Below are 17444 nucleotides of genomic sequence, written 5' to 3'. Positions count from 1 at the left end.
GAATGAAGAAACTTTTGGGATGGGAGTACCTATGGTAATTGGCTCTGGAGTCATCAGGCACCCAGGGAAACCTATAAAACCTAATTCACCCAACAATCCATCTCTTATGACCAGTGAGAATGCTTCGTGTTTTACAAGTCTGTTCAGCAAGCAGACAGAAGATGCAGTGATTCTATGCAGTACTCTGGGGAATGCACTGCTCATGTGTGCTAGATTTAATCCAATTCTGATGAAGTATTTATCGAGTTAGTTCTCTAAAAGAGACAGAGTTTCAGGGCAATACCACATGCAGGGCTGAAACCCCCTTCTGCTGAGCTGGTCCCACCCCTTGCATTTCTGCTGTAGCTTTTGTACTGCAGTTGTTTTGTGGAGCACCAACCTAGCGGTCTGTTATAGTAGAATACTGAATGTACCTTTATTTAGTTTGAGGGCTTCTCACCCTCAGGAGCTTCTTTGACTGGAGCTATCAGCCAATTGCATGGTGCAAGGCCCCCTCAATTAGCTTCTAGGCATTTCCCCACACTCTTAAGAAAATTCTTTTTTGGTCCTAATATGTGAACTGGTTGCATGTGGGGATGTGAGACATGTCTACATGTGTGTGCTTTGCTGTGTTGATAAAGAGGATCTGAATCTCTACTCATAACGGCAGTGTCTCTAGCCAGGGTTTGGTTGGAATATACATTTTCCTGGAGTTGTTGGTTGTTCCTTCGAAAGTGCCTGAGGTTTCTGTAAGCAGACCAGCAAACTCCACTGTGGGAATCAATGTTGAAAGCAAATAAGGTGTCAGTGGTCTGTGGAGGAGAGCATTGCAATATATTTGCAGGTTCCATTCCCCTACTGGAATGCTAAAGTGTTGTGTGGTATCTGTAAGCAAATACCCAGTTTCCAAATCAACAGCGAAATTATACTACTGAGCAATAGGAAACGCATATCAAAGTAGTATGAAATTGCCTAAGATCCTGTGACAATTCAAGTGAACTCTATATTTTACTACTCGAGAAATGTCAGTGTTTCTACAGGTTGCGACTGAGAGACTCCAAAGCTGCCAAGCTGTCTATCAAGATGATGCATTCCTGTTATTCTAGCTCCCCCTGCCATGATCTGAGCACATCTTGCCCTCAGCTCCAGCACCTACACATATATAGTGCCACTTTCACACAGGCAGCATCCACCTCGCGCCACAGGCTTTTATGCTAAATTCCTTGTCTAGCACCCCCTAAACACTGCCTCAACGTACTCCATATGTGATCCGCAGAACCAGAACACAACTGCAGCTGCCACTCAACAATACCCTTCACTCAACAAAAAAAGTCATGCCCATATGCTCCCTTTCCCAACCACGATGAAAGGCGTCCAAGGTCAAAGTAGCAGCATCAATGCTCTATGTACATGACAATGACACACCCTCATAGGAATTACAAACGGAAAGTAGCAGAATAGGCCTTTGTTTCACCTGAGATCTGTGAAGCACAGGGCGTGTATGTTACTAGAATCATACAGCCAACCTCCAGCTAAATTAACACGAGTAGAGGGTGGTATTCAGAACCATTTGCTAATGACTGTACAGCAAATAAGAAGGAATGAGCCTCTTACCTTCTTTCCATTAGTTTACTTCGAACCTTTTCCTGAACAGACACAAAAATGCTTATGGCAAACGTGTTTTAGCAGTCTACATAGCACACGTACTTTCAGTACATGGTGCATCACAACCACCTACACCACATGATGTCAAGCAATGCAAGTATATGCTCCATACAGATCACACACACACACAAAATGCAAGGATCAAAATACTGTACACTTTAAATGTATGCACTGAATGTAGTTAACTCCACAAGTAATGTCTACCATTATCCCTACTAACAGTGCTCATTGGCCAGAATGTAAACCAAGAAGGGTACCTGCTGAGGTGGCACTGTGCAAAACTTAAAAATTATGGAAATTGAGCAGTAGGGAAACTGAGGAAGAGATCAGGTAGGGAAACAGCAGCTTCTCTCAAACTCGATTTATTAGAAGATATACCTCTCAAAAATAAAAAAAGATTAGAAGAGCCAGATACTGCAAACGACCACAAAGTTTATCACTTGATCAATGGATAAAAGACGAGTAAATGAATTGAAGAGGAAAGTTATGTTATGTTATGTTATGGTAGCTTATATAGCGCATGGCTACCCCAGCAACGGGGCGTCCCAGCGCTTGCAGACAACCAAGTACGCAGCAGCCACACCATGGTATAGGAAGAGAGTCCGGCCTAAAGAGTTGAAAATAGCCAGGTCTTAATTTTCTTTCTGAAAGCTAAATGATTTGTGACAACAAGGGCTTCAAGTGGAATTGTGTTCCACAATTTCGGGGCCAAATATCTAAAAGATCGGCCTCCGGCTCTGCACCTCCTGATCATAGGAATGTGGGCCAGAGTCAAGTCAGCAGAACGAAGAGCCCGGGTGGGGACATATAGAGAACCCAAATTCTGCAGAATTTTAGGGCCCGAGGAATACAAAATTTTGTGGATAAGGCAAAGAGCCTTGAATTGAATACGCTGCTTTACAGGCAGCCAATGCAAATGATGAAGGATAGGAGAGATATGACAACTTTTGGGCAGTCCAAACAGACTACGTGCGGCCGCATTCTGAGCTCTTTGAAGTCTATGAATTGTGGATTGATTGGAGCCCAGCATGAGGACATTGCAGTAGTCGATGTTTGACAGCACCATAGCCTGAATGATCGTCTGACGGACTTGGGGATTGAAGAATCCCAGAATGGGTCTCAGAGACCGTAAACGGCCGTAACACAGACCAGCTACTTTTTTGGCGTGGGAGTCAAGGTTTAGTTGATTATCGACCATGATACCCAAGTTTTTAACTTCCTTCTTAGGGGTGGGTGCAGGCCCCAATGCAGATGGCCACCACTTGTCGTCCCATTTTAGGGTCTCCTTACCAACCAGTAGCACCTCGGTCTTAGATGAATTAAGCTGGAGACGATTTTCAGTCATCCAGTATGCAATGGCCGATAGATCTTCTTGGAATTTAATTTTGTCGGCATTGGTGTCACTGGAGAAGGAGAAGATGAACTGTGTGTCGTCCGCATAGGATGTTAGTTTGATGTTATGGGCCCTAGCCAGAACGGCTAGGGGGCGGACGTACACATTAAATAACGTGGGGCTAAGTGCGGACCCCTGGGGGACGCCATGTCCCAGTGGGAACCTTCCTGATTTATACGGTGGAGCGTGCACCTGGAAGGAGCGGTCCTTCAAAAATGAGGCGAACCACTCTAGGGCTCCATCTCGGACCCCGATCTCCCACAGTCTTCTTAAGAGGATCTCATGGGAGACCGTGTCGAATGCTGCACTCAGGTCTAACAGAACCAACGCTGCAGTGCCACCTCGGTCTTGCACCTCCCTCAGTTGTTCCGTAACGGCTAGCAGGGCCGATTCGGTACTATGATTCGCTCGGAAGCCATTTTGAGAGTCATCTAAAATACCATTGGCTTCTAGATAGTTGATCAGAGTGGAGTTTACATGGGATTCCGCTATCTTGGATAGGTAAGGTAGCAAAGATATTGGCCGGAAATTTTCCGGCTTGGAAGGATCTAGAGTAGGTTTTTTTAAAAGAGGAACGACTTTAGCGTGCTTCCAGGATCTAGGTATTGTGGTAGATTCCAGGGTTTTATTGATCAAATTCCGACCTTCTGACAAAATCGGATCCTTATGACGTCGCGCCATTTCGGGTTTTACAGGATCCTCAGGGGAACCGGATTTGATTTTAACAGTTAATCTATCCATTTGGTCTGCAGAAATTGGTGGGAGGGTGTCGAGAGAGTATGGGAGATCTTGTAGTGACTCAGCTGTGGAAGAGTAGGAGCTTGCAGCGTTTGAGGGGAAGGATTTATAAATGCCCTCCACTTTATTTATAAAGAAGGTGGCAATCTCGTTACAGTGCGCATTGGACGTAATCATATTACTAGGTCCTTCAGGAAGTTTAGTCATTTCTTTAATCATGGAGAATATTGTTTTTGATTGATTTGTGCTTGACAGAATCATGTTGGTGTAGTATCTGGCTTTAGCTATTTTTATTAGTTTGTGATATATTTTTGTAGCAGTCCTGAATGTAATTTTGGCTTGGGAATCATAAGATTTCCTCCAAGCACGTTCGAGCAGCTTACATTGCTTCTTTTGTTCAGCAAGTGTCTCTGAGTACCAAAGGTGAGATTGTCCGCGTTTAGATTTAGATAGTATTATGGGAATCTGCTGGTCTAATGATTTGTTAATCCATTCTCTGTATGTGGCATCAGCTTCCTCCAAATTCTCTGGCCAGATAGGGCATGTAGTTTTCAGGTTGTCTATAAATCGGCTGCTATCTAGTTTATGCCATGGGCGGCTGTCTTTTTGAGTTATCAGCTACCTGAATGGTGAAATGAACCAAATAGTGGTCCGTCCAGCTAAGAGGATAAGGTAGGAAGGCAGTAACGGCCAGAATATTAGAAAAGACTGGGTCCAATAGATGGCCGGCTGCATGGGAGGGCCCTTTGACAAGTTGTGTAAGTTGGCATGCTTCTAAGTCATCTCGGAGACCTCTTACCGTGGGTATCTCACTGCTTTCAAAGTGAAGGTTTAAGTCTCCCAATAGGCTAAAATTAGCGGAATTCAGCGTCATGGTGGAGACAGTGGCCACCAAAGATTCACAAAAGGAACTTGAAGGGCCAGGAGGGCGGTAGATCAGAAGCCCAGTTAGGGTGAAGGTGTCCAGGATCTTAATCTTAAAAAGAGAACTCTCACAATCCAAAATATTAGCCGGGGAAAGTGAGCAAGAAAAGGAAGATTTAAAGATCACTGCTAGACCGCCCCCTCTCTTTACAGGTCTATTCTGGATTTGTATTAGGTAACCTGGTGGAAGAGACAGAGTAGGAATCGCCAAGGTATCTTTGGTTAACCATGTTTCGGTGAGAAACAGTAAGTCAGGAGTCTGGTCAACTAGAAGATCATAAATGTCTTCATAGTGGCGGACCAGAGACCTGCAATTTAAACTAAACACTTTAAGGTGTGTTAACTTATCAGGGGGTAGGAAGGTCTCAGTGGTTGCAAAGCCACAGTGAGGACAATGCATCGTCGAGGAGCCAGGGTGGAAGAGATAGGGGGTGCAAGCTGTCTGACTCCGATAGGAGAGAAGCCTCTCCCGTGTATATTTTAGCATAATTTAGGAATAAAGTGCAGGGGGGCTGGCAGCGTGCAGCGGACTTGGCGCGGACGGGCGCAGACGGGCTTGCCTTTGGCGTCCGCGCCTTCTCTCCGATTAAATAATGAGGGGGCGTGCGATGCGTGCAAGGCTAGAACGCTAGCTTTCAGTGCAGCCGGAAGTGAGTCTGAGTCCCAGCGACCCTCCGCTCAATCGGCACCAGCCGTGGCGGAACGGGGTCAGGGGCTACAAGCAGGCAAGATCAGCAATACAATTAAAAAGGTATTAAAAAGATGTGCAAATATCGCGTGTCAGAATGTTTTTAAAAAATGTGCAAATATCGCATGTCATGTACAAAAGAGCAAGGTTGACATTTCATGAGTACAATAGCAATTTTAAAATAGAGCTTTCCACAAATAGCTGGCTGAGGGAGAGCAAATACCCAGCAGTGGCCTCGTAGTCTTGGCAGCGCTGCGCGCGTCCGCGCCTTCTCTCCGATTAAATAATGAGGGGGCGTGCGATGCGTGCAAGGCTAGAACGCTAGCTTTCAGTGCAGCCGGAAGTGAGTCTGAGTCCCAGCGACCCTCCGCTCAATCGGCACCAGCCGTGGCGGAACGGGGTCAGGGGCTACAAGCAGGCAAGATCAGCAATACAATTAAAAAGGTATTAAAAAGATGTGCAAATATCGCGTCAGAATGTTTTTAAAAAATGTGCAAATATCGCATGTCATGTACAAAAGAGCAGGTTGACATTTCATGAGTACAATAGCAATTTTAAAATAGAGCTTTCCACAAATAGCTGGCTGAGGGAGAGCAAATACCCAGCAGTGGCCTCGTAGTCTTGGCAGCGATATAAGGAGAACAACCAAAACAAATTTACAACATCCATACCCAACTGAATACATGGGTAATTGCATTGACAAGACTAACATTCCCTTCTGATCACACACCACCAAAAAGAAAGATAAGATGGAAACAACAATGCAAGATTATAAAACCAACTGGCAATAACGAGCAAATTATTTGAGCGGACAAATGGTCCCGGGGGTAAGGGATAATGAGGTAATATTGGAGGATCAGTAATGACTGATTTTAGTTAATGGTTAAACCCACCGTGCCACATTGCAGTTTTTGAGAATTTAAGTTACTAGAATTGTATGGTGTACAATATAAATAATAATAAATTGATTTAAAGAAAAAACACATAATGTAATATTGGAGCTGATGCAAGTTTAAATACACCTGGGTCTAGTGAGTAGGAAACGGATAATGCCGGATAATGCGTCTACAAGAAAACGCATTTACTGACATGAATGACACTTTCTACGTACTGCACACAAAAATAGAATTTTGTAAAACGTATCCTTACCTTTGGCATTGGGAACTTTAGTTGATTGAGCTCTAAGTCACTGACCAAAGGAACTGTAATTCGGTTTGGAAGCACAAGGTAATTAGATATAATATCCTGTATGATGGTGTCTGATAGGCCGCTGTTAGAGACAAAATAAATCACATTATTAGTCAATAAAAATTGAACTTTCTTTGATCGAAATGCATTGGGCCTATGGGCACACAGAGGTGGGCCTATGGGCACACAGAGGTATGTCAGAGTAAAAAAAACACAAAATGGACTCTTGCCCTGTTAATGAACCAGGAAGATAGTAGTGCCCCATCAATCATAGGCAACCACTGTGGCTCAAGCTGTTTTATGTAACATAACGGTTTTTAGGTCAACAGCAATTCAATTTAATAGGGAGGTGGTGCGATCTGGCGGTTAAGTTGCAGACATTGGAACAGGGACACCTGGATTTAAATCCTAGTTCCTCCACTTGGGGAGGTCCACCAGATGGTTCATGGAGAGAAAGCTTCATGTAGACTTGAGGGCCTGACAATAGGTGTGGAGGGGAAACTATATTATTATGTTTTCTCATTTACTGACTCAAATGTGCTTTCAGAAAACACGTAGATAATACTGCCACTTACAGCTCTGTTATGATTCTTGTTGACAAAACACAAAAGCAGTTTTCTTTAACAAAGTACACATATTTTGCTGTTTTTAGAGAAAATTATTATGTGGCGGGATGAATGGCAGACCCTTACCACTACAAGCCATTCTTTAAAATATCTTCTCATATAAACCAAGCTAAATGGGCTAAAAACATACTATTGCTCCTCGTATGACCAAGATTTTTCGAGGTGAAAATATAGTATACAAACACCTCTCTTAATAATTGTTTTTTCTTAAATCTCCTTAACGCACCCAGGGCAAACCCTTTCTCACCCTCGACACCAGAGTTTGGAGTACCCTCATTTTTCTTTTTTACTCTTAATAGACACAATATAAAATAAACAATTTCATATCTATTAGTAGTTTTAAAAGCGAACCTATATTTTGAAGTTTGTAACCAAACAGTCTTTTTCATACAGCGAAGCAGCGCTACTCAGGCGTTAGTTACTTTGGCACTGTGAGTACAAGAAAAGTTGCCAATTACAGTCTATCTGAATGCGACAAAAGATCCCCTTTCCTATATCCGTCAGTTGCCACCTCATTACTGAAGATTTCGAGTTGAATGCCATGCTAATCAGTTCTGTCTTCAGGAGTTTCCTGACTCGCAGATAGTTGGTATTTGCCCAAGATTTAGACTTTCTAAATTCCACAAGAATGCAGCTGGACAACTTTGATAGCCTAGTTCATGTAATCTAATTTCTGGAAATTAAGACAGTCCGATTGCCTGATTTCGCACTACCAGTAGTCTGTTAATAAGCTTTTGGTGACAACTGTGTAGATCATTTTGTGATAATCAAATGGTGCCTTTACAGAGACCCCGGTTAGTTCCCATTCGTAAAGCGAAAATTTACAAAATAAAGAGATCAGAAATGTGACGTGTTTAATCACGTCATAGATCCAAGGAACGTCAATGATGACCCTAAGTTTTTTTTTAAAACATTCTCAGATATGGTCTGAGGTAATTTAAGGTGAAAAGGCTTATCAAAACTGATGGGTTTAGGTGTTGTGACATCCAGCGTTATGATTTTTAATTTTGGATTATTTTAGGCAGAGGAAGTCCTCTTTCATGCAGTGATAGATAATACCAAGGTATGTGGTAATAATTTGACTACCCGAGACATGCTCCAGTTGAGTATGGCCAGAATGTCTTTGAAAATACACCTTGTAATACTGCAGTGATTTGGACAATAGGAATTTACAGATGTTTAAAAATGACTGAAAGGGTTTAGCACTTATTGCCTTCCGAGTGGATGAAACTAGTGGTCAGATCCTCACCTGTTGGATGTAGTGATAAAGGAGTGGATCCATTTCATGGCATCTTTCAGACACTCCTGCCCAATCTTCCAGTTTTTTGATGATGTCACAGGCCTTGTTATTGGAGTCTTTTAAAAGGCAAACCAAAATGTGTGCAGCTTGTTTATCTTCACAAAAGATGGTGAGAACCTCCTCTCTTATTTTTTAGCTCTCGCCTGACCCAGCGCATACGCTGGTCTGGCGAGACGTTTTGAGAGGGCTCCAAAAAGTGCTACCAGGCCAGCCTAGAGCTACAGTGCATGTGCTTGACCGCGATTACTTTCACTTTCGCGGTCACACGGCATAGCCAATAGGTCTCGCTTTTGGGACATTATAAGTATTTAGTTATGCAACTGTTGCATGGGTAAACACTTATAAGGTCCCAAAGGCGAGACCTATTGGCTATGCCAATGCTTGTTTGAAGTGCTTCAGTGCCACTGCTTTTGTAACCCAACAACTTGCAACAGGAAATCCGACTTTGTTTGTGATGCTCTTGCATTTGCCTTGTGGCTTCTTTATCCAAATGTTTACATGGTTATGGTATGTTTGTGCCTGGCTAGTAACTTGATTGTCCGTCTCCTCAGAATGGGGGGGGGGGGGGGGAGGGGGTAGCAGGATTTAGGAAATTCGGGACAATTTACTTTGACAGATAAGTACCGACCCAGCTTGGGACGATGACTACGAGGGTTGGAATTAAACGCGTAATGCTCAGCATCAAGTGATTTGCCAGGAGATTACAACCTTTAGACTTTTAAGATTGCTTCAAAACGCCCTCTATTTCCAAGGTTTGAATGTTGTGAGTTATTTTTCAAATAGGAGAGGTGGTAGGATGGTTCTGAAGATAGCTCTAGTTTGTTCATGATGAATGTATGAATATTCGAATTGAAGAATAGAACACAATAATTGCAATGCTGCTGGTTTAGGATGGGCTAATTTACCATGATGCTTGGGTTGGTCAATTCTTTGAAGGTATCTTTTGTCTGCTTTGATGCTCACAGACCTCTCATTTCAACCAATTATGTTATTGCATACCTTCATGGTCAGCATGGTATCCAGCAATTGGGTCAGCTATTTGAAGCCGGCCATTTCATAACCTTTGAGAAACTGCAACATTTATATAATATACCAAAGACCCAGTTCTTAAAGTATTTGCAGTTGCCGTTTAACGTTAAAGCTGTGGGCGGGAGGGGTAAGCAGCAACACAGAGAAGGGGTGGGCGGGAGGGTGAAGCAGCAACAGAGAGAAGGGGTGGGCGGGAGGGGGAAGAAGCAACACAGAGAAGGGGTAGGCGGGAGGGGGAAGAAGCAACACAGAGAAGGGGTGGGCGGGAGGGGGAAGAAGCAACACAGAGAAGGGGTGGGCGGGAGGGGGAAGAAGCAACACAGAGAAGGGGTGGGCGGGAGGGGGAAGAAGCAACACAGAGAAGGGGTGGGCGGGAGGGGGAAGAAGCAACACAGAGAAGGGGTGGGCGGGAGGGGGAAGAAGCAACACAGAGAAGGGGTGGGCGGAAGGGGAAAAATAAATAAGTAACTCAATCACAGAGTGAGCAGCAGAGCAACAGTAATCAAGAGAAATCTATCCATGCTTAGTCCATGCGCCACAGAAAGAAAAGGAAGTGGTGCCTGGCACATGCTGGCCAATTAAGAGGAAGCAAAGAATAGTGATAATGAAGTCAACGAATGGTAAGCCATGGGCGGGGTCCAAATTATTTATTATAAACACTACCCCCTGTTGCGCCAGTGCATGGGCTGTCAGCAGGCGAGAACTAAAAAGGACTGTGAGGAGTGTGGGAAGCTCTTCTCATACACTTTAAGAAGGTTTTATCAGCGTATTGTCTAATGTGCACCAGACAGAAAGTATTTATTCTAAGCTGGACAAAATCCATCTGTATCTCAATTTTCCTTCTAAATGCTGTTAGCAATTAGGTTTGATTGATTTGTTAATGCGGTCGGTGAAATTGAAAATTTCCTTTGTGTGCACTTAACTAAGATGAGGAGAATGTTCCTACTTTGTGTTTGGTTCTGCTGATATTTATTTTGCATACATTTCAGTCAAGAGTAATTAGGGATGAAGGGTCCGATTCATAAAGATTTTTCTGTGACATCCTACTGCAGTTCTCCTGGCTTTCCCTTGAATTCCAGGAGTGGCTCACAGTATATGAGCAAATAGAACCTAGTCCCAGAAAAATACTTGTAGGCGTAGCACACAATCTCACAAGCAGAGGCCACTATAAATAATCATAGCTGATGAAAGGGCCTGGAGAAGGGATGAGGCTGCCTTTCGCAAACTTGTTATACATAGGTATTTCAGGACAGAACCTTATACTTTTTGGTATATGTGAGTGTTAAATTATGAATTAGATTTAGCCAGTTAAAGGTTCCACACGGATTAATCATATCAGCTGCCATTGGCTACCCCACGACATCACATGACCCACAGGCATAGGTGTTACCCGACATGACTGCACTTAGCGGCTTACAGTAGCAGCACTGCAAGCACACACCGGCCGAATGTCTGCCTTAGAGAGGCAGTGTTGAAAAACCTTGCATTCGTGTTCAACAAAAAAATGCCTGCCCAAGGTGTTTAAAAAACAGGGTGAAATCTGCCCTCCTTTCAGACACAATGTCACTTTTGGGAATGTTTCTGCAGTCAGAAGCTTTTAAATGAGCATCTGGTGGTAGATCAACTTGCATCTCACATGAAGGTTCACTCAACTCACCTATTGTGACATGCAGATGGAGTGGGAAATAGCCCACGTATATTACCGGACCTTCTTAAATTGTCACAAATACCATAAATTAGGAGTAGAATATACTGAAAACTCAAACTGTGCCACAAGATAAATGTAGGCATTCCTCATTTCCTGTTATACAAAACTTTTTGCCCCCATATTCATACTACCAGTTAAATAACAGAACAGTGACAGAAATATAGATTTTTTTTTCCTTTGTGCGCACTGGCATTTAATTTGAAACATTCAAATTCAACATCAGAAACAAGTTTATGTACGAGAATGGAAACAAACAAACAGGCATGGCATCAAATTCACAAGTTTATTTTCACATGGGAGTTTTGACTTATTCACGCAAATTGTTTCATGATTCATCTAAGATTGCAAATTGACTTTTGCAATTAAAAAAATGTTTTTACACTCTGAAAAGGAATTCCTTACACAAGAGTTACCGCGTAGGTCAGTGGGTCGTAACCTTTTGACTTCTGGGGACCCTCACCTAATCATTACCAGAAGCAGGGGACCCCAGCCTAAGCACTGTTGATGATTTGAACCGCAAACAAATCCATAAAAAATACAAGAAAATAGCATTCATCAAACAATAACACAAAAGATGACACATTTTATTTAATTTGCAAACACATAAATAAAAAAATATTCAAAATTTTAATTTTGAAAGAAAGGTTGGAGCTTTTCTAAATACAATTGAGGCCACCCACTGTAAATACTATATTTTGTTTGATGCACTGCTATCACGAATCAATCTGAGGATACTAATTTAATTTTTAGCCTCCAATTTCAAATTCCTTCACATTTACAGTGTGTTTTAAAATTTTGAATTGTACATTTAGCTATATACAGTTTATTAATGTATTAATATTTCATTTTTTAAGTAGTCGCAGAGCCCCTGAGAAGGCTTCGGGACCCCCAGATGACATGGTCCACAGGTGCGGAACCACTCGTGTAGGTAAATCTCCTCCTGGCTGAAAGAAGGGGGGGGGGGGAGGGGGGAGATCCAAGATGGGAATGCCCTTGAGGTTTGAAAGAAATCAAAAACGTACAGGGTTATGGGTTTTCACAAGCTCCTTCCAAGTTATACCCGTCTTGGAAATAGTAAGAAATGTGCTTAATTTGTAAACAATTAAGTGCCAGGGCCCTCATCAGGAGGCCACTGGAACCTACACCACCCATTGCCCCAGCTAGCGCTACGAATGATAGTACAAAACCAGCTGCTAACCATCACACTCCTACAAGTGTGACAGTTCAGACTATTCCAGGCCCCAAAGCTATAAGATTAGCAAAGGTGGCAGGTATCAGTCATGTTTAACGTATATTGAATTAGTAAACAACTGTTATGCTCACTCTAACACAGGCAAACAGCCACCATGTGGCAGACTGTCATAAATGCCGGTGCTGCCAATTAAGTGCTGGTGCTGAGCACCGGAAACCATTGGCTCAAATTAAGCACTGGGCAGGAGTAAATCGCATTCCAGAGAGGGAAGGGAACGGGAACTCTCCGACAATTAGTGGTAGAGGAGGGGCTTTCACTATATGAGGAAACAAAAAATAAGAGTAAGCAAGTGTGTTTTCACTAGCACTTTTTATTGCTCGCGTAAAAGTGTGCGCTCATATTTTCACTAGTGAAAACTGAATTCTCAAAGCATTTCCAGGATTACGCCAGACAAGCATGCAGAATTCCTAGCCTCGCTTAGAAAAGATTTTATAATTACAAAAAAGTTTGAAACCTGCAAATGTAGGAGGGAGTAAACCTGGCGGTGCAGCTTTATGACTTTTCGTACTTGACCTCAAGGTTCACCTCTCTGTTCCAATGCCTAGACTAGAGAATGAGTTTCTATGTTGCCAAACTACCACAAGCAACGAGGCCCAGTCTTACTGAAATGTGGCACGTGAATCATTTGCAATGTGCATCAGAATCACAGACATGTCACACTTATTACTAACGATAAAATTAAGAACTCTTTTTGTTTTTCTTTTTTAACATAGTACTAAAATGACCTCCGACCTGTTCAGCGGGTCTCTTTTAATAGCAGTCATATGTAAAATTATATACATCACCTCTTCAATGCATACTAAAATAGCATGTGCTATAATGGCTTGAATTAGGAGTGCAAATCCATGTTTAGTATTAGATTTACACGTGTGAAAAAGAAGGCCTACCACAAATTCATAGGTTTCTGTCAGTTCACTTACTCTACCCATCCCATTTACACAGTGGGGACTGGGGGAAGGATTTAACCTGAAAATTGTTGAGGGTGTACGGAGAAGGGACTTTCCTACATGGAAAAGTATTTTCATTCATTCATTCATTTGATCTTTATTTTGAAATTTTTTCAGTCATAAAAGAGTACAGTTAAAACAGTTAAAACATGTATAAGACCACAGGAGATAAAATAAACATTACATAAAATCAGATTATCAAGCAGGGTATGCAGTCATAGTATGCAATCACCCCCGGTTGCCGCTATGATGAGAGAACATCTCTTGGACCACATAGCTAGCAGGAACTTTGAGAGTGCAAAACTATGTGCGGTGAAGTATCAGTTTTAAAGACTCTCATTGCAACAAAACATTTATCAAAGCCCATGTTCTTGCACAAGGGTACCAACCAGTACTTTCTGGCTTTTCTGTAAGCAGGGCAAAAAAAGAGGATGTGCAATTCATCCTCCTTATTCGCACCGCATCCAGGGCAAGAGTTGCTTGTTGGTGTAGACCACTTGCTTGTGAATGCCCTTAATGGTAGTGTTGCGAATCTCCATTGGATGTATAACTTCCTAGCTCCAACTGGGTAAATGAAATTCAAAAACTCCTCAAAGGCATATGAATGTTTAAATATTAAGAAGGTTGTTGTCAGAGGGCCAGCTTTGGAGTCATGCAACCATATGTTTTGTTTGTAGTCCATAAAGGACTTCGCAAGCGTTTTGCATGAAACCCCCCTGCATGCCTGTTCTCGGTCATACCAGAGGTCCGATAGTCCCATTTTCCCGAATTCCTTTTTCACAAATGCAAGCCAGCGGATTTTTGCTGCACTACCATGGTTCAACACATCCTTTAATTCAAGCCTATAACTGGACAGTTCTGGAGTTATCCATAGCCTGCGCCAAAACCTAAGTGGTTTCAGAGCTAGCTCATCCTGAATAAAACTCAGTCCTAAGTCCAGTCTCAGCGGAAGGAGGGGTGTGCTTTGGGGGAGTACAAGTAGCTGCCTCATAAACTTGTTCTCCACGTTAAGAATTTCCGGCCTACAGGTGTACCCCCAGAATTCCCCACCATAGAGAGCCGATGCCCTCGCCTTCACTTTGTAAATCTCCAGTGCGGGGCTCACTGGCTTGATTGTAGATGTATTAGACATTTTGAGGATGCCGCCCACTAATTGGGAGGGTTTAAGTTGTGATTTCGCCTGTTGGGGGCCCCAGGAAAGGTTTCCATTGATCGTAACCCCTAGATATTGGAAAGTCTTACCCTCTCCAGTCTAACCGAACCCAAGATCGGTGTTGGGCGGGTCGATGCCGGGGGGCTGAAAATCATAAATTTAGTTTTATCAGCATTGATTTCCAGTCCGCGGCATCGGCAAAAGTCTGTAAAGCCGTCCAACACTCGTTGGCTCCCCATAGGGGACTTGGAAAGCAGGAGGGTGTCGTCGGCAAACATTATCGCCGGCACCCTCCTGCCTGCCAATCTGGGTGCATCATTGTTGGGAACCGCGTCCAGATGCGATATAACTCCATTCACATAGAGGCAGAACAGGGTTGGTGCCAGGACGCACCCCTGCCTGACCCCCCTGCAAACTGGAAACCGGGACGACAGCACCCCCTCCCTCCAACATCTGACCCGTGCGTAGTTTTGTACATGCAGCCTGATCAGCACCGTCAGTATAGCGTTGGGAACTCCCATTTCCAAGAGCACCGCCCACAGTTTGGCCCTGGGCACTAAGTTGAACGCAGACCGGAGGTCCACAAAGACCATGTAGAGGCTGCCACCCTCTAGTGTTACCGTCTTCCAGAATAACAATATAAGACGGAAAATCTGGTCCAAGGTCGATGTGTTCCTCCTAAATCCGGCCTGATAAGGACTGAGGATATCAAACTCCTCGATCCCCTCCTGTAAGCGGTCCAGGATCAGATGGGAGAAGATTTTTTGGGGAACGTCAATGAGACCTGGGGCCTGTAGTTGGTTGGAAGCAAAAGTGTTTTCACTACAGTGATTTTTTGAAGACTTACAGTACAGTGCAGTTGCACTAGTGTTGCATTTATACATGTTTAAATGTAAACAGGGCACCTGCACATGCACAAAATTGCTTTTGATTGTTCAGGGATCTATTTCACAAAACTATACTAGGAGTAAGAACTCTTGTGAGCCAGAGAGACTGTTGCTGCTTTCCAGAGAAAACACTTTGTGAACTCCACAAAAGTCTAAAACACTGATCAAACCTAGGAGGAGACGTACAAGGGAAAGTTCCTGACGTTTCTGTGATTTTGGATTAATCATTTCCTAATTCGTGAGCACTCGGTGCCTTTCTTTCATTTTTACTGCTTGCCTGTTTTTAGGTAGGGACTGACAGTATAGCTGTTTAAGCAGAAATTTTCAAAGGGCTTTGGGCCCGACCAATTCAGTCATTGGCCTTTTCGAACAAACTCTTTCAGTCATTGGCTTAAAACTGCGTCGATCACATTGTTGCTTGGATCAGAGCAGTATTGTAAGGCTGCCCGGGGGGGGGGGGGGGTTGCGGCCGCCTTAGTGCCACAGGAAGGCACAGGTGTGGGAGGTCGAGTCCCTGGGCTAGTCCGGGGGAGACCCCAACAGATAGCTGTTTCCGGCGAGGGCGGGGAGGAGACAGGGGTACATATACTGTCTCCGCCCCCTCCTTGTCCTCTGGGGACCGGGACTGGTAGGTGGGGCCTACGGGCTCTTAACCCGAGGACAACACGACCCTGTGCGGGGTGGTCTTCCGCCGGGGGGCGGAGGTCGCGGCGTTGCTCTTCCTGCCCTGCCCCTCCCACACGAGGCTGCCGGGAGCCCCTTCCGGGTCGCCGTGGGCAGCGCGGCGGAACAGGGCTCCCGGCGGCCGCTGAAAGTACGGGGTAGGCTCCCGCGAAATTTACCTATCGCGGGGTGGGCACCCGATATTTCGTTGTCAGCGTCAGGTCCCGGACGGGGTGGGCACCCGCTAAGGACAAGCACTCTTGCGATAGTTCCCGGTTCGGACCGGGCGGAAACGCATTCAGGCGGGGTAGGCGCCCGCGATTGAGTCGCTGTGGCAGAGGGTACGGCGGAGACTCTTTCCTTAAGGGCACAGTGTTAAGTTTGCATTATTTCTGGTATAGCAGGCGGGGTGGGCTCCCGGATGGACTACGGCGCCGTGGAAAATCAGGTGGGGGGTCACTGGCCGCAGACATCCGCCTCTCACCTACGCAGCGGAAGCAAGGGGCCTCTCGCGTATCCGGCGACGTCCTGATTCGCGTCAGGGCATAGTGGGCCAGCGGGCCGGGAGTGCCCTCGCTTAATTTTACGTCGCTTGGCCCGGCAGGAGGGGGCAGTCGGCTGCCGGGGGTGCGGTTTTCAGGCGACTAGACTCGGGGGGGGCTCAGCAGACAGGGTCCCTGGGCAAGTTATAAATTTTACCCCCTCTTGGCGCCTGGATAAAACCGCCGACGTGCGGGTTTGCGGTAGTCTACAGTTGTTGCTTAATTTTAGGTCGATCAACGCTGCACACGAGCAATCGCTATGGGTGCGTTTGCCCACCGGGTTTAGATTGTTAATGAGTGATTTACACCGGTATATGGTTCATATTTCGTGTTGAAGTTGATGAGTTGTAGGACTCATTCCTCATTCAGTGTTATGTTCGCCGACGCTGCTAGTCAAGCGACGCTCTTTCAGAGTCCCTCGGACCCTCGTTGAATGTTGGAAAACCCGTGCTGCTTTCATCTTGGTCGGTAAGCTCAGTTGGTTAGATCGGGGGCTAATAACGCCAAGGTCGTGGTTTGACCCCCGTACTGGCCAGAATTTTGTATACTTCCTCATGTATTTATTGTTACATTACTTGTGTCGCGGTTCCAAGTACATAGATAAGGAATACACCGGTTTTGTGACTTTGCTCATTTCGGGCCGGTTGGGTCTTTACGTTACTGGGGATGCCGGTGGAAACCGTGATTAAGGAGCTGGCGAAGTTGGCAACTGTCGATACACTGAGGTGGTATGCACAATTGCTTGGAAATTCCTGAAAGCGA

The 17444-nt window shown here is 44.5% G+C and overlaps 1 protein-coding gene across 3 annotated transcripts in view; it reads right to left on the bottom strand.

The window, feature by feature from the left end:
- ESYT2 (extended synaptotagmin 2) overlaps nt 1-17444 on the bottom strand; it is a 769824-nt gene that overhangs the window by 426220 nt on the left and 326160 nt on the right. For all 3 annotated transcript variants that reach the window (XM_085631951.1, XM_085631950.1, XM_085631949.1), the window contains exon 8: nt 6537-6657. In XM_085631951.1, coding sequence (XP_085488077.1) covers nt 6537-6657 — 121 coding nt within the window. The remainder of the gene's footprint in view (nt 1-6536; nt 6658-17444) is intronic.

This window comes from Triturus cristatus, chromosome 10 (genome assembly GCF_964204655.1).
Source record: "Triturus cristatus chromosome 10, aTriCri1.1, whole genome shotgun sequence".
NCBI lineage: Eukaryota > Metazoa > Chordata > Amphibia > Caudata > Salamandridae > Triturus > Triturus cristatus.
Note: the sequence above shows the minus strand (reverse complement) of the source record. Positions and strands in the feature narration are given on the sequence as shown.